General features: G+C 34.4%; 1 protein-coding gene across 6 annotated transcripts in view; it reads right to left on the reverse strand.

The window, feature by feature from the left end:
- The window catches only part of NBEA (neurobeachin), a 506,742-nt gene that overhangs the window by 242,642 nt on the left and 245,434 nt on the right, over nucleotides 1–18,666 (reverse strand). For all 6 annotated transcript variants that reach the window (XM_040584007.1, XM_040584004.1, XM_040584003.1 and 3 more), the window contains 2 exons: nucleotides 13,766–13,827; nucleotides 731–795 (listed from right to left, as the gene is read on the reverse strand). In XM_040584007.1, coding sequence (XP_040439941.1) covers nucleotides 731–795; nucleotides 13,766–13,827 — 127 coding nt within the window. The remainder of the gene's footprint in view (nucleotides 1–730; nucleotides 796–13,765; nucleotides 13,828–18,666) is intronic.

Consider the following 18,666-nt stretch of genomic DNA (forward strand, 5'->3'; position numbering starts at 1 on the left):
TTTTTTTTTTCTCCAGCTGCACATATCAAGACATCTAGTTTCAAAGGGATTTAATGTACTGGCCAATATGTGTCACACACATTAGACAAGTAGCTCCATTTGTCTTTGGCATTCTACTACCAAGAAGGCCAAAGAGTCCCCCTTTGCTGCCCAGCTTGCTGGCTGGAAGTACTGGCAAACATTGCACAGAGTAAAAGACAGACACAGTATTAAAATTACTTGGGGAGTGATAATAAAGTATCTTAAGAATTTGCAAAAGCAAGACTGCTTTTATAAACATAATAACCTGCGTGTTTTACAGAACTCAATTTGGACCAGAAATTCTAGGTAAAATAATTCCTTTTGAAATTATAGTACAGAGAAGTGCATCTGTACAATGAATGCAGTGCTCCTAAAACAGATGGAGCAGCAGATGGGTTTACAGATTGGGGTCCCTGGACTGTCTGGGTAAAACAACCTTGCTGCTCTGGAAAATGGTGGTTCAATTCTCAAATAAACCCAAACCTATATACAGTTCATGGGAGCTCTATTTCCTTCTGTCAATAAACAAAATTTTCAGAATTTACACAATTCCATATTAAATATTTGCTATATAAAGTATCTATACAATAAATCTCTTAATTAAAATGGCCTTTACACAATCTTTTTGGAACAGATGGTGAGGAAGTATTATCACCCAATGGAATAAATGCAAAATGACTACTTGTTCAAAAGCTTTAAAATTAATTACCTTCCTTCATTGATGAGCTCAATAAATGCAAGTCCTGCATTCTTCTGAATAGAATTTTGCCATTCCTAAGAAGATAAAATATAACATGATCAAAACCCAAGGATTTTAAACCACATTTCTGAAGCTGACCCTGATGACTTCCTAAGGAGCTTGAATATAGGCTGAACTTCTTAATTTAATGCTTTTTTTTTTTTTTTTTCCTTTTCAAAGAAGAATGACTTGATCATTTAAAAACTAATTTGTTTGGATTTTCAAATAACTTTTAGGTGGTCATGTTTTCTGTTTCACCCTTAAGCAAGCTTTAGTTTCCTTGTCTGGAGAATATGAAAATACATCTTGTTTCTCCAGTTCATAGTTGCCCAATGAACATATTAAGTGCACCAAAGTATGACAGCAGTAGTTTCTTCATGTTGCTTCACTGTTACACCTTGTACATTTTATCATATAGGGCAGACAACAATGTGTATACCACCCACCTCTCCTTGAGTTCAGTCTTTGCTTCTGCCCCGTTATAAATGAAAACAAAACCAGTTGCTAATAACAAACTGAGTTTTTAAAATTCTTCTACTGTTAACCTGGATTTCCAAGATAAACTTTTGAAACTAATTTAAACCACCTAATCAATATTAAAAGATAACAAGTTTTATTTCATATACCACTAAATTAAAGAGAAAATTCTCAATGCATCACAAACAGGTTCTATCACTGCCTCTATCACACCAACAGACTTTTGATACTTGAGATAAAAAAAGGTTGAGACATCTCTCTAGCAAGTGAAGATTGCTTTCTTTTGGGACAATACCTTAAAACTTTAAGAGTAATAAACAATTCCTTTTCATCATATAAAAAAAAATAAATCAAAATACATCTTTTTTACAAAAAAAAGTAAAACAGTTCAGAGATAAATCATCTAGTCTGAGACTTCATCTTATAAACAGAAATGGGTAGAGAGAGCTACAGTTACAGAACTATTCTGCTTTACATTTAATTTTTTACAGGACTAAAAAAATCATGCAGAAATTCCTAATGCTTGTTTCCTGATACGGGCAAAAAAAGATACCTTTGTACAGATAAGGAAATTTTCTCAAAGAATAGTTGTGAAAACTAATCACTAATCAGCATGGTGCTTCTTACTGATCATAGTAATTCACAGATTTGATCAAGTCATGCATCTTACAAAAAACCAGCAAGAATTATCTTGTACTCATGATTGATTTTATAAGAGGCGGCTACTGAAATACTCAAATCATGAACATACTCTTAACCCATTACTAAAGAGTAAGTCCTGATTAGGGAAGGTTGAGTATCAAGCCTCTAGCTTGTGGTCTAGAAAACCATTGTAACAGGTCCTTTCTTCAGAGCTGTTGATTTTGTTCTTTTCCAAATCCACTAACCAAAGCAAGCCTAATGATCTAATTTCTGGAAGCAATTAAATTACCTTGGTACAGTACAAAGCTACTCTGAGAAACTACAAAGAAAAGGATTCAGTTGCCTAAACATAGGCAACTAGTGCCATTGTAAGAAACAATAGTCTCGGTTTGAGACAGTATTTGAGGTGTATCATTATATATTTTTTTTTAAATCAGAGCCCTTTACTGTACACTATATAAAAAAAAAAACTATTAGCATTTTCTTTTGAGATGATTTTCTGCACCACAGTTGCTATGACTTTGCAGTGAAGAAAACAGAACTGTTATCACTACAATTCAGGAAAGAAGTTGAAAAGAGAAGAAAAAAAAAAGGAAAAAAGGCTTCTTAAAGACAGCTAGAAGAAAGCATGCTGATTAAATTTTTAAAGAGAGACAGAGAGTCTACCTGTGTCTGCAAAAGACCAAGAAATTCTTGCACGTAATTTTTCAGATCTTACTGTTCAGTGCACGTCTCAGATACTGCAGGACATCCAAGATGTCCTGGATATCTTAAGGTACCTAAAGAGGCATTAGATATCTATGTGGAAGCAAACAAATCTCTTCTTATGTCCCCACAGGTGGAAAATCTCAGCAATTTATCCAAAGTAAATATTCACATTAAAAATGTGTGAAACCTGCCCAACTATCTACCAAAAACTAGTGGAAAACGTACTGATGCAGAACCAGAAAGAAACCAGGATTCATGCATTGCTTCACTTCAAACTCACTACTACAAATACCACTACAAACTCCTAACCTTCCATTAACCCACAGATAGGGGAATAATTATTACTACTACAATTTCTTCTCCATTTTAGGTGTAATCTAATATAAAAGATTCATGATCCTGAGAGGTGAACCGTAGTTGTGAAGAGGCACCTGGTTTTCTTTTTTCCAGTTTCTTTTTAAACCCCCCCCAAAATAAACTGAAATATTTAGAAATGCTAGCATTACAGTTGCATTTCAATAGTCATTCAGATCACTGCATGAACTTTAAGAACTGAATTAAGATGTGGAGTTGTATGCTCAAAGAATGTGCAGCAATTTTTTTTTAGAGTTTCTGTGAAATTTAAGATAATATTTCTCACCCTCAAGATACAAAAACCAGAAAGATAAGCACCAAATGTAATGGATACAGTGATGATGGGTGGGAAATTTATGCTATAGGCAAGTAGAATCATAGTATAGCTATTTGGTTATTAGCAGCTAAGTTCTTGAATGACTACACTACATCTCAGGTGGTTCTGGTGTAGTTCATATCCAGAATCTTCTGGGCCTTAAACAAGAGTTGGGAGACACTTCCGTGCCTCGGAAGTGTTGATGCCAATTACATGCTGAAGTAACAGAAGACTTGACAAAAATATGTAACAGAGAACTTCTTCTATACAAGAGGAATGTATTGACCTTTCTTCCCTTGGGGTTCCTGATTGACAGTGCCAGCAGTGCACCTCTCAGAACAAGGTAAGGTGTAGAAGACTCAGTCAGAGGCACATTCAGAGACTAACACAGACAGTGTTCAAGAATGATGACACATAACTTCTTTGTACTAAAACCAGAATGAAGATACCAAATTTCATTTCTAACTTTATTAATGTTGAAACAAATAAAAATAAGTCTTCATACACAATAATTAAACATTGTAACATTAGACATTCAGTTAAATTACTTTCCCGTATGGTTATGTTCTGAATATTTTATATTATGCCATTTTCTATTGAAGACATCAAAAACGTACTAAATCATTAGGATACTGGCAATTGCCAACCCCTGTCCCCACCTAACTTGTCCTCCTCCTCTATTCTATTGTTGCTTGAAAAGCATCGTTGCACCCAGAAAGCATGAGTACATGTTCCTTGACAGAAGGTTCAGACTGAATCCTATTATGAAACTGTCCATGCAGAGGAGAACAAGATGAGTAAAACCGGGATGAGAATAAAAGGCTGAAAATTCTAAAAAATGAACCATAACATAGTACAGATATTATTTGAAATTCAGTGGTTTTTTTTAATTCACACCATTTTGAACATTTTTTTCTTCTCTGATATTCTTACAATTTTTACTTTTGAGTATATTTTCCTAATCCTATTTTTTAAATATTCTCAGTACACTAATAAAAATGGAAAAAAAAAGACACCAGAGAGTATTAACAAATTTAGCAACATCTTAAATTGAAGAGAGTATTAACAAATTTAGCAAATCTTAAATTGATACCAGAAAATTTGCACAGGTGAAAAATAATAGCCAAGGAGTAAAAAAGGAACAACTAGTCTTGACATGCTAAGAACTATTTTTTTAGTTTATATAATACTTCTTTCCAAATTAACTTTTGCTTACAATAATTTTTTAAATTTTTATTCATGGTGATTAGGGAATTTCTTTAAAAATATATTGTGAAAATAATAAATAATAAACCTGACATAATAGCTTTATAAAAAAAAAAGGAATAGTGATTCTCAGAGTTTTCATAATTTACATAGGAACTCTTACCCTTTCCACTTTTCGCAAGGAAGTCTAAGATTGCATCACAAATTACAAGTTTCTCAACAAACTGCGGTTACTGAGTGGACAGATACCTGGTGTAGTAACCACCCCACAATTCTCCTTCCACTACAGGTGCCACTGTCTCGATCAATTTTATCTTCTGTGGAATTCTCTCTTCTCCATTTCTTAAACTGATCTGTTTTTTGCCCTTTTGTTATACTGAATCTTTACTGAATTTTCTAGTCTAAAGTATTAATAATTCAGTTCATATCTCAATACTTCAATCACTGTCATAACTCCTTGAGACAGGTGAAATTCTTTTCCATTGACTCCTTTCTAGGCCCTTGAATATGTTTAGACAAAAAATCTTGTACAAACCTGAGCAGGTGCTACGTTTTATGTGGAGAAGAAAGAGGAAATTCCATAAAAATGTGTTTGCAATTCACAACATGCATGTAGGTTAGCTAAGGTTTGAACTCCATGTTGTGAAGTTACCTTCTAAAATCACCAATAACTTGCTTTATTTAAGAGGAAAGATTTAAAGGAAATGATACAAGATTGAAGGAAATGGCAGAAACCCATGTCCATTAAAAGTAGGTAAAAGCAGAAAAAGCCAACTGAATTTAAGGTACAGCCTCATAATTATTTTTAGCAGATTACTCATAATTTTTTGAGAAGATTATACAGTTTTTAAGGTCATAGGGCTGTCCCTACCATTCCTAGAAGAATTTATTTAAAGATATTGAAGTCTTAAAACCTTCCCTTACTGTTTGGAATTAGAATCAGATCTAAGTATTCCAAATTCACTGCCTTTATCCCTCTCTCACACTCAGATGTATCTGGCTGATAGATGATAAATAAAACGTACTTTTGGTCTACCCTTTCAAGTAAAATTGTGATCAATTTTTGGATTTTATGGTAGGTCATCCATTTTAAAAGTGACTATTTCCCATAGTAAGGAAGTTGCAGAACCGCATCCTCCTGGGAGGCAAATCTGCAAGTATTTGAATACTTCTTTTGGATTCTGGCCAAATCACAGAAAGGAAAAGAATGTGAAACTTTCACAGCACTTATTTATGTGAATATGACTCTAACAATGCAGCAAAGGCAACAGGAAGTTTTAAATTTCACTTTCAAAAGACTAAAGCCTTATTTTTCCTTTATTTTCTTGACTTGGAGTAATATGTAAATTTCTTGCTTTCTTGGAAACATACAGACACATTGCCCTTCTGATCACCTGTGGCAATTGCCTAATTTATCTTGGAAATTAAGTCAAACGTTCCCAGAGGAACATTTCACTGGTATCTTAGAAGAAAAGAATAATAATAAAAAAATCCACAATTGCAAAAGCATTTACATTATCCAAACAACACTAGGGAAACAGCCAAATTTATTTAGATGATATAATATTAACATTCATCACCTTGTGGAAATTCTGCACATATTCTAATACAGACAGAAGATACGTGTTAGAAGACACACGCATATCCACACCTTCTAGAGCTTACTTCGTGACTGGAAAAATAGTTTGTCATTTAAGAGACCCTAAAATTATTATTAACAACTTGTGTTGCTATGTATGGCTATCAATCATAAAAGCCAATCCACTTATTACTCAACCAATCTTTAATGTTAAAGGTGAATAACTAATCTGAAGTCTTCCAAAACGCACCATTAAAAGAAGACCTTTTGATGTACAGAAAACTATCCTTCACATTGTCTCCACTGTATATACAGTGAAACCCACAAAAAATATGGTATAGTTATTAATAATGATGGTCTCAGATAATGAGCTTTTGCAGCCTTTCTCAGCCCTTTAAGAAATAAATACCAGCTGATGACTTCTGACTTTCTAGGTATTTTCCTCTGATCTAAGATTTTTCTCAATTCTAGGCAACTTAGTAGAGCAGTCAGGGGAAGACACCTTGTCGTATTAGGATACGGGGAAATTAATTCTTACAGTTTCCTGATCCTGCCCGTTTTGCCATTAATCTAGAAGAGGTTCAGATCAGCATCTTGCTGATGTGTAATAAATGTATTCTTTGACATTTTTTGACAAAAATACTCTGACAAGGACAGGCAAGAGAAAGGACCAGAAGTTCTGTGATGACTGGTGTATGTAAGATATTGAGGAAGAGATGCTGCTTATTACTAAAGGAAAAACACAGTAGTTTTCTGAGTGTATGGGGATCTGGAAGAACATCTCACAGAATAATCAAGAAAGTAAAATTGCCCAACAAGTAGAAAAGAATACACTGATGGTTTCCATTTGAAAGTTAGATTATCAGAAGCAGATGGCCAAGAGATGAAGCCAGATTGGGCTGGAAGACATTCCACACATGGACAAGGAATTAATGCAAGAAAATTCTCTGACACCCCTTTAGTGTAAAAAAAAAAAAAAAGACAATTCAAAATGATAATCTTCTTGTAGAATTCTATAAAGCAAGTAAGAAACATTAGGGAGAAAAAAAAATACCCACCCAAACATAAAACATAAAACAATCACTCCCAACAAACCACTCAATTTCTAGAGAAAAAAAAACATAAAGGAAAAAGTTTACTACCTCCCCTGTAGCTTGTCCAGGAGTTCATTTCTGGTTTGGAAATTACACTAAATGAGTATAATAACCTATTTGTGTACAGGCTGTGTTCTGGATTGTGAAGAGCCCCAAATCAACATCAGAACATACATGTTTATGTTCATCAGCATCTGGAGTGCTGTGTCCAGTTCTGGGCTCCCCAGTTCAAGAGGGAGAGGGAACAACTGGAGAGGGCCCAGTGGAGGGTTGCAAAGATGATGAGGGGACTGGTACATCTCCCTGATGAGGAAAGGCTGAGAGAGCTGGGCCTGTTCAGCCTGGAGAACACTGAGAGGGGACCTTATCAATGTCTGCAAATACCTTAAGGGCGAGTGTCAGGAGGATGGGGCCAGGCTCTTTTCAGTGGTGCCCAGCGACAGGACAAGGGGCAACAGGCACAAACTGTAACATATATTATGTGTTCCTTCTGAATATGAGAAAGAACTTTCCTTTGAGGGTGACGGAGCACTGGAAGAGGCTGCCCAGAGAGGCTGTGGAGTCTCCTCTGGAGACATTCAAAACCCGCCTGGATGTGACTCTGTGCAAGCTGCTCTAGGAGAAGCTGCTTTAGCAGGGGGTTGGACCAGATGATCTCCAGAGGTCCCTTCCAACCCTGACCATTCTGTGTTTCTGTCATTCCCTTCTACATTATATTTTAATTCAGACTTTTGCAGTGATATGATATGAAGCACCATATCCTCCTAGTTGCATTGGTACAGAGACACTGGGTTATTCAAAAGGACAATGTGAACACATAGACAAGGGTAAAACATCCAAATAGTTTCATGATTAGGGAAAAAAAAGATTAAAAATTTACACCTCCACAGGAATTTGCATAACCAACCTTAATTTCACCATTGAAGTTATACCAGACTTAATTTCCTAGATAGATTAAGTCTCAGGTTCATTGTTCTTTAGATTTAAGAGAAGCTGTCATTATTTAACTTGTCTTCAGCCTTCCTACTGCCATTGGTGTTAAAAAGAAAAATAGCAAGCACTCTGTTCATGTGCTGCTATCACAGTTACTCTGAAAAAGCTGTCACTTATCAAAGAAAAATTAAGGAGTATGAGAACTCTAGGAATACCTTTGGAGCTAGTAAATAAGGACCAACAAGCATAACTCAAGTTGAATCTAATACTGGCAACAAGAGTAAACAAATACAAAATTATTACAAATAATTCTATAAATTAAAAGGTTTCTAATAATGCATAAAATGAAAATGTAAAGTAGATATACAAATAGTGTAGTACAGAAATAAAGCTAACTTTCTTAAGAAGATGGAGCCTGGTAAGATACCTGTGAGGATGGTGCTTGATAAGAAGGCACTGTACAGCAGAGCTTGACAATTCCTACTTAAACTTGGCTAGAAAGCTTTGAATAGATATGTTTAGTGTCAAGAAGTATGGATTGCTTTTCTATTGTATGAATCCCACATTTCAGAGCTTATGGTCAGCTGTAGGACCTGAAAAGGATTTCTTTTTCTGCTTGGTTTCTGTGTCGGGCAGCTGTCAATTTCTGAAGCCCAAGATCTATCCCATACTTTGAAGCAGAATGCACATGTAGATGTGTTTGTGCGAACTGAAATGTCTCCACTGCCTGGTTGATGGGTCTTCCTGTATTCTCAGAGCTAAACCTACCCCTAGATTTCCTCAGTGAGAATTTCCTTCAAACTTGCACTGGTAAGGCACATTTTTGGGGGTTTTTGTTTGTTTCTTGTTTGCTTGCTTTTGTACCTCCCCTTGCAGTGAGATTAATTTCTTTATATTGTTTCAGTTTTTTTCTTGTCACTTAGGACAACAGGCAAATGCACTCATTTGCCTTCCCCTCTCCTGTCTTCTGCCCCATTTTGCCACTTCATTATAGTTTTCATTGCTATAGTATATATAGTAGTATACAACTACTACATTTTTACATGTGTCAAACTGCTAGAAAGTGTTTTATGGACTGTGCTGCATGGCAGCAGACCCCTCACAGATCTTTTTTGATAACGTATGTACTGAATGGCTGCCTGTGGTATGGAGAGACAGACTGGATTCAGCCAAAGCAGCTTCTAAGTTTCCAGGTTAATAGACAAGACAATGCAGACAGATACAACTCCTTTATGAGGCTCATACTGTCAACCAATGTTTGAAAAACTTAGCTGAAGCTCAGTTTACCCATTAATTACATACTGGAGTTGTCAAGTTATGGATATACTCTCAGGATAGTTTGCTTTAATTAAGTCATTTTAAGTTCTACAATTTTTCATAAAAGTAAGCAATTTATAGAATTTACAGCTTAATTATAAGAGGGACTATATATCAGCATGTATTTGATAATCTCCAAACGGGTTTTAATTGCCAGTTTTAAGAAAAACATTTCTTGGTTATGTATATCCTTTTCTTCACTCCCTATATAGTTTTTCTTAAAAAAGCCTATTTACAAAGGATAGCATCTAAAAGAAATCTTTTTCCTCAACATAGTGATTCATAAGTGGATTATTTTCATTCAAGTTTTGATATTTCTTTTGGAGGCTCCTGAATTACCATATTGATCAAACATCCAACATGGGTGGTGGTGGAGTCAACAGAACAATGTATTGAAAGCTACAAAATTGTGACCATTTGACTGGTATTCTACATGTATTCTACAACCACAAATGACATAGTATTTTTTCCCTAAAGTAACCATTTATCCATTATAATAGTTGTATTTTTAAACAGGTAAAGTAGCAAGATGTCTTAAATACTAAGACAGTATTTTCTGTTTGAGAATATAAATTTCCCCTGTTAATAGATAAGATACAGATAAATACAAGTGGCATGAGATAAAACTCTTTTGGGATAACATCATTCAGTTTCTGCAGAAGCTGTATCCCTAAAGAGAAAAATTTGCTGAAGGTCTGGAAGCAATTAGAACCTATTGTAGTGTTTTGGCTAACTAAAAAAAAAAAAAAAAAAAAAAAAAAAAAAAAAAGTAATTGAACTCTAAATCTGTGTAAGAAGAAACTATACTGCAAAATTCATATTGGCTATTTTTTTCTTTTAAATTGTATGTTTTATTGAAGAAATCTGCCACTCCAACAGCAACACAGCTGTGACATGCTCAACCAGGCTGAGGGAACAAAGACCAGCTAATCAAGCACAGATCTTGTCAAACATAACACATCTTCATCCATTTTATGTTAAAATAGTCAAAATCCAAATGAAAATGCCTATTTTATGAAAAGTGAAAATCATTGTGTGTTTATTATCAATTATCTAGAAAAAAAAAATACATTCCAAGTACTTGGGTGTATGCTTTTGGTTTATATAAGAAATAAAGAAAATAAAGCCTTCAAACTAACCTAAATTTTATGAAGCAGATGATATTATGAAAAGATAAAATGGGTGCAAGGAAGCAAGTTACAGTGCAAGAGAGATTCAGAAAGTACAAAGAGTAGAAGTTTTTGTTCTTCCTCAAACCTACAAATGATTCACTATCCCTACAGGAGTTCCTTTAAAACTTAAAATGTATTTTTCACAGAAACTCCAAATTCCTTTGGGGGAAAGGCTTGATTGCATATCCTTCAGAGTCTAAAAGGCTGCCCATATGAACTGAATTATCCATGACATGTACCTTCAGACATTTGTAATGTGATATTTCATGTAAATTTAGACCATACCTTGGACGTGAGCCGCTGGCAATGTTGATTTTATTCAGGAGCTCAGATAAGAAAAAAAATTCTGACATCCTTGCTAATCTGTAGTTGTTAACATGGAATTTCCAACATAAAGAGCATAAAAGCATCTAATTTGCTGTAGCAAATGAAAGGAAAACAAACTTCGCATTTCCCTTTCCTTTTCAATGTCTAAAGTTACTCTGTTCTGCGCAAACAAAACTGCACTTTTCAAAGGTTTTTAGTATCGTCATCTATCTTTTAAGTGACACATTTCAAACTTGCCCATATAATCTGTAGAATGTCATTCAATTTGAATATGAAGGATTTACCCATGTTAGGAAGAAAAGCCCTAGTTACATTAGGATTACTAAAAAACCACAGTACTTTACATAGTCTTTCCAGTTCATATTACTCAATTTATCATATGGAAAAGCTCAGGCAGCACTATCTTTTTTTATAGAGATGAGTTAACCTCATTTGCTGTGGACCACATCTCCTACGATCCTGATTCCAAGTTCTGTTAGCTATAGGCTCGATTACGATATTACGCTGTCTCCTATTCTCTTCTAGCCATTTTATGCGTTAGCATTTTTATAGCATTTACCTCATGTTTCCTTTTGGCAAATAGTTTCAAAATGTAAAGAGAAAAAAAGAACACAATTTTTACTTCAGATGAATAGAACTACAGACCTGTTTGTTTAGTACACCTATAGGATTAAATAGAATATTCTGATGAGAGGCATTTACAGAAGCTATACTTTTGGAGTTAGGAAGATGAGGGGAGGACAATGCAATTTGCACCACTACTGCCCCCTGTTGACCAGCTCCTGTAGAAACATTTAACATCACCAACGAACATTAACGGTATTAGCTTCTAAACATCAGGACACACAAAATCTTCCTTATTTAGAGGATAAGAAAAGAGCCCTGAAGTATCAGATGGGGTAAAAAAACTGAAAGCTTGCAATTTCCCAAGTATCTGGGTAGATTGAAAGCAGTTCTCCCAAACAAACAATGAAGAAAACTAATAAATATTCAAAACTTCAAAATGATTAGGCTCTTCACATTATTTCAGGTATAATATGAATATTAACTTTAAAATAGTCAAATATTTTAAAATAATAAATAACACATATAATATCCATAAAAACAACAAATTGATTCAGCTACATTTGTTACATAGCTTTACTGGGATGTCTAAAGAAAAAGCATTGCAGAAAGAGCTTAAATTTCTCTCTCTTCCTTTCAATCAATATTTGAGGCAAAGTTTCATCTCTAGGGCCCTTAATGGCAGGAATTCCTGGAGCCAGCAAATGAGTAATGTTAAACCTATGATTAGATGATGAGGCCATCAAAGACACTAGATCCTAATGCTACATTCCACTTCATTCCTGAGAACTGCAGTAAACCCAAAGGCTAGGAAGAAAGGACTCTAAGTTATTCCTTCCCTGAAGAAAATGCTTCAAAAGATGCTAAAAAAAAAAAAAAGGTTGCATGACATGAACATAGAGCTCAAAAGCCTTAATGGATCTTTTGGAATTTTCCTGGAACCTGGGACTTCACCATTAGGTAACAAATTTTTCAACTGCCCTGCTGGATAAGGTTTGAAGTTCAAACCCCACTGAGGATTCCTGCCAGGGAAGTATTTTTCTTTTACTTTTCCCTAACCAATACCCACCCTGGCTAAAAGAGGAAGAAATAAAAAGGAAGATACAAAAAGAAAAAAAAATAATAAAGGAAAACAAGATTTAATGATTTCCTTATGACACAAGCATGAAGAAAGACAACCTACGGACTGGCAAACAGAAGCAGCAGGTAAATTAGAACTCCCTCCCCCAAAATCAGTTGTTAATGGTAATTATTTTCAGATAGATTCCTGAAAAGTAGATCTTGATTTCAATTACCCCTAGAAACTCATTTGTTTTCAGTACATTTTTGGTGCATGTTCTCAATGTACAGCAGTGAATGCTCAAGTAAAGCTACAAACAAGTAATTTCCTTGATACTAATATAACAAGTTAACCTGGGCATTTTATATACTAACTTGGTTTGAGTTTAACTGGTATTGTAAATCTGTGGGGGACTTGGTAAATGAAATGCTGTTAATAAGTCTTTAGAGAAGTGTAAAAACTTGTGAAGTTATTTGGATCTGTTAGGCCATCATATTTTTCTTGTATTTTACAAAATGAGCAAAATTCTAAAATATTTGTTGATAACTTATTACTGGCAGCTTAAAGTAAAAGGCTACATATATGAAATTAGCCAATTACACTTCTGTCAAAACAAATAAAATTAAAATTGATATATAAACAACCCAAAAAATATGAGGAATTATTTTAGTTTTGAGTATTTTACTTGTGAAAGCAACTCAAAATGTTAACTCATTCAGATTTCTGAGAAACCCATTACTGATATGCTAAAACCCCAATAATTAACTATAGCATTTTAAAAATAGAAATAATCTGCTGCCAGTCCTTGAGGACTATCTAATAATTTTATATACTGAAAGCTACACAAAATATCCAGTAAGTTGTCATGTATATCAAAAGTAATAAAGTCACCACAAAATAAGGTTTTAAAAGTTACTAACTCAAAGGCAGATTTCAACATTAAATTATGACAACAGTATCCTATTTACATAATTCTAAATAGGAACTGGCTTTAAAGTGAGTTCATAAAAGTGCATAAAGTACATCCATATCTTCTACAAAATGAATGCAAATATACCTTGTATACCACATGAATATAGACAAACTATACAATATATATAAAAAAATATCTGCAATTTACATGCTACCAGGAGAGTTTAATTTGTATTTTCTTATAACGAAATGGAAGAAACAATCGGCAAGATAGAATTCTTAGGCTGGCAGTAATGCGGCACTATGCAAAGAAACTAATACAATAATACCAGAGAATGTCTTACCTGTGAACAAAGCAGCATAACAAGTTCAACCACTGAAGTACTTGACTTCATACAAACCAGACCTGCAATAAATAGTCAAAAATGAATTTAAAAGATTGGTGATATTTAGTTATTATAGATTCATGGTTTCAGAAATTCCATAAAATATTTGTAATGTATTTTTTGTCACTCAAATACACTAAAAGAACTTTCAAGCACAAATATCTAAGAATTTCAGATTCAAACATACTTAAATGTTCAGAGAGCAACAAAGAATCACCTGGAATAATCTATACCAGGTTCAGGACAGAATGTGTTTTGATTAAGTCTTTTTGGTACTTAGCTTAGTTCAGTATTTAGCTAAATAAATAAATACCTATCTATACCATCCAAAGCAATTTACTATATGATAAACATAAGAAAATAATCTTTGAATATTAAATCCTGTAAATTCTTAGGAATAAACATTCAGATGTTATCAAGTAGAGCATAAGGCCTCTGCTTAGAAATTATTTTAATTCATCTGGTAATTGATTTTCCTGTATTTGAAAGCTTGAGTGTGAATGAAAGAGGCATTCATGTGAAATCTTCTCTTTATTAAAATTATAACCCATAATTTGTAGACCGTGTTTCTTAAAACAAACCTTGAATTATGTCGCCTAACTGTTACTTATTGTTTGTACTTCATTTAAATGATCGGTACCACCAATGTAGATACTGGTTTGCAGCTTTGGAAATGCAAATTCACTTTCTGAGAGAAGGGTATAATATCTAAGTATTTAAAAGATGCATCGTACAGAGACAAGGAGAAATTACACTTCTACTGTTAACTTCATATATGGTAGTTTCTGTTACCTAAAATCATACAGACGTTGATATGAAGGTTTAAGGCATGGAAACACTTTGTTTGTACTATAAAAATGATAAATTCACACATCTAAGGCTTACAACTAAGGACTAAATAGGAAGCTGAAAAGCAAACTGATGTGCTTTAAGTAGGTTCCTACAAACAGCGATTAGAGACAAAAGCACTCCTACACAATAGCACATATATTTATTGTGGGTAGCAGATAAATACCCTTTTGTGCCCATTTTGCTAACAACCCCATCCTTATTGTATACTAACACAGAACAAGCTGTAAGAAGCCACTAGGATTCCAGTCTATCAGATATATGGGCAGACAGTTAACTAATGAAATAAGAGGCAGATGTGCAAAGCTCATTTAGGGAGACAATTGCTGTAATTGATCAGCTATTCTCATGCTCAAGTGCTAGAGGAGCAGAAAGATTAATGGGATACTTATCACCTGCAGGCTACCTCCACTTTCTGAAAGCTGACAAAGAAAATCCAAACAGAAGACGGAACTTTACAGTTAAGCCAATGCAGGTAGCACAGAGACGTCAGGTAATACAGAGACGTCAAATATTTTATCATAGAACGTTCTCTGGTTTATTATGAGTCCACCACATACTCTGTAAAACTGAAAACCGTATCTTTTCTGTTAATACACTCATCATCTTTCAAAATCAGACCCCAGGTGTATTAAAACATGATCAAGGAAAAATAATGCTCCTAGAAACATTCCCATGCTACAGTCTTCTAAATCTGTACATGTCTGTACCTTCTGATTTTTCATCAAAAGAATGAACGTGTCCAGAATAAGCACCATACACAGTTACGGAAAATAAACCAATTACATTACATAAGAAAAGTTTATGCATCAACAGTAATTTCTTTGTATCTTCACCAACTTTCCAAAAAGAAAAGTCGATGCAAAATATACATTTTGAAGAGAAACACACAATGACGATTTCCTGGCTTAATTCATTAAAGTAGAAGTTCATAACTTTCAAAAACAGTTGGTGATACTTATGCTGCCTGTGTACCTTCAAACAATATGAAAAAAAAGTTTGGAGCATGGACCAAAACAAATGTATCTAAAATGGCACAAAGCTGGGATAAGTACTCATAATTGTCATCCAGGTAACAATAATGATCAGTATGAAAAAGAATAAGATTTTTTGTGTACTATATCTAACTTTTTAATAGCCTGATGATTCTATGGGCTTGAGTAAAGAGGTCATGTCACCTAAAATGGATATATTTTCTCTGTTTGTCCGGACATCACTTGATAATTTTTGTACATCACATCTAATCAACTGCAAGTTTGGATGTAGCATTCTAGCATCAGATAGGAGAACTGGACTGATTTTGGTGAAATTCAGAAAAAGAAAGAGGATACAGGACTGACATCTGGTTAGCACATCAGCACACCCATTAGTTGCAGCCAGCTCTGTAATTCCCTGCTGATGAAACAACCCATATTAATAGCCACTAACACCTCTCGTAGCCAGCAGTATTTAAAACTTGGCATTCTAGGAGGCTGGTTTTCATGTCAAAAAGAAACAAATAACTATCTTAGGGAAAGCAGCACTTTTCATATGTGAAAATATAGAGGGAGATAGGAAAGCTTCATAAAAGAATTTCATGGCATCAAAGATGGATGCAAGGAATACAACTTCGCAGAGAGCTCAGTCTACAGAAATCAAGTGTGCAGCGCTCTGATTACAAATAAGCAAAAATAGGAGGAGCCATGGCAGAAAACGGGGAATCCCATGCATCTTGGTGGGTAGGAAGAAGGAAATAGAAACAAATACTTTCTATTGACCTTTAAGTATTCATACCATACATTCCTTGAAGTAAAGCAGAATACAGAAATGTGAAAGATTCATAGCAGGGCCACCATAAGCATTGTAAGCTTCTTGCTTATCAGACTCCTGTTCCCACTTCAGGGACTCCTTGCACTCAAATCATGAGGGAAAGTGTGTGCCCTCCATTACATGCTCAATTTCCTCCTTCCTAGCTGTCAAGGGCTCTATCTTTGTGTCCCTCCTGCTTCTTCCTATTTTTGTTTATTTCTGATTAAGCAGTTAAAATTTCAAATAAATAACAATTTTTTTCCTATTACACAAAACACAGTTAATCTTCAGAGTTTACTGCCAGAGCTGTTGTGGAGTCCATAGTAGAGAATTATAAAACCAGATCAGACTGAGTGGAAGACAGATCCATTTCTGCCCATTAGGAAAAATTGTCAGAATGCAATCTCTGGTTTATGAAGATCCCACATAATCAGATGCTGTAGGAGTAAGTTAAGGAAAAATCACCATCCCCATCCTGTTTAACTTACCCTACATAGAGCAGAAGAAAGATAATTTTAATACCTTTTGGTTTTTAAATCTGCACTATCCTCTGTTCTAACTGTTCTAAGTCCAACTTGCGTGAATTGCCTCACTGCTCTTGGCATGGTGCAGACACTAAAATAATTTCCTCCAGCAGACAGTATATATTTTAAGAGACAAAAATAAAAAAGGAGGAGGAAAATATTCTGCTCCCCTTTTACAGACAGAAGGGAAGACACAAACTGGTTGAGGTACCTTCATAAAATCAAAAATACAATTTGTAACATGAATCAGAATAAAGATCAATTTCCTAAGTCCCAAATGCACTAACAACCGCTTATTCTTCCTCTCTACCATTTCGCAGGATTTGACAGAGATTTTGAGAGTGTGCAATTTATTAGTTTTACCATAATGAGAAACAAAAATGATAACAAGCTTTGAAAAATAATGGCTTCTCTGAATGAGGAGCGCGCAGAAATCTATTTTCAGTTCTCTTTCTCCCCCACTTAACTCCAATGAGAAAAAGTATTTGCAATTCAAACTAAAACTGTTGCCTGCATTCTTCGGCTGCAGATAAGTTCTTCCTATACCATCTGTATCAAATGCCTTTAAAGAAGCTAATGTAATTACTAAAATACAAGTGGATATTTCCTGCATACAGCAAGGTTAAAAAGGTCACTGTTTAACTGAATGGAGTACGTGCTTTTTATATTTGCTGTTCTTAGTACTTTCCTTCATGGTCTATTCTCAGTCCATTAAATATAGCAATCAAAATTCAGCAATTTAATAGCAACAATGACCACATATATGGATGCAAAAACTGGGAGCATCAAGTGCATGACCTTAGCTAATCTGGAATAAATGATGTATGCCTGGCAATTATCTCAAAATGCTCTGGTTTACTTGACTACTTTTTCAGAGTTCTTCTGTTGGCCCAAAGATATGCTAATTATTTCTTTTCACTATGACTTATTAATGTCTAAAAAAAGATTAATTTCAACTATACTATTTTAGTCATGCCTGTGGCATTAATGAAGTCATGGGTTCAAAACCTTGAAGCTGCCATGCTGAACTAGTCAGTGTGAATTTCTATTTTGAAGAAATATAACGTAGGCTGATAAAATCAATTTTAAAAAAATCCTTATGAAATAAGATCATGGTTTTGAACTTCCTTTTATTATTATTAATACAATGTGTGTACGAGTCTAACTGAATACCACCACAATTTCATCTGGTCTTTATCAAGGTTTGCCTGCATTTTCTTTCAATGATTTTACTTTGTGTCAACTTAAACCCTTATTGGAACTGGAATCAATTGTAATATTAGCAAACCCAAAAGTTATATGTTTTTATATCTTGTGTTCAACTTAGAAAAAAGATTCAACTAACTATACTTTAGAGGCTGCAGAAATCTTTCACTCAGTTACAGCATCTACTTATATGAAAGTCTCAGGTATGGCTAAATAAAAAGCTTCAGAAACTTTAATCCATTTAACTCAGTTTACAGAGAAAACTTGGCCTTTATTACTCCTTTACAGCATGTCATCAAAACTACAGGAGCTTTGTATAGTAAAAAGTGCTTATGACAAAATAAAGACATGCTATTATATGCATTATTTTATTAACATATGAAAAGTGCATACAATGTACCTGGAAATGAGCATTAGGTCCTAAGTTAGACAAAAGAAAAATCAGAAAATACTAGAATTCTCCTTTTTAACTTCTATTTTTGTTAGGTCAGC

Source organism: Falco naumanni, chromosome 2 (genome assembly GCF_017639655.2).
Source record: "Falco naumanni isolate bFalNau1 chromosome 2, bFalNau1.pat, whole genome shotgun sequence".
Lineage (NCBI taxonomy): Eukaryota > Metazoa > Chordata > Aves > Falconiformes > Falconidae > Falco > Falco naumanni.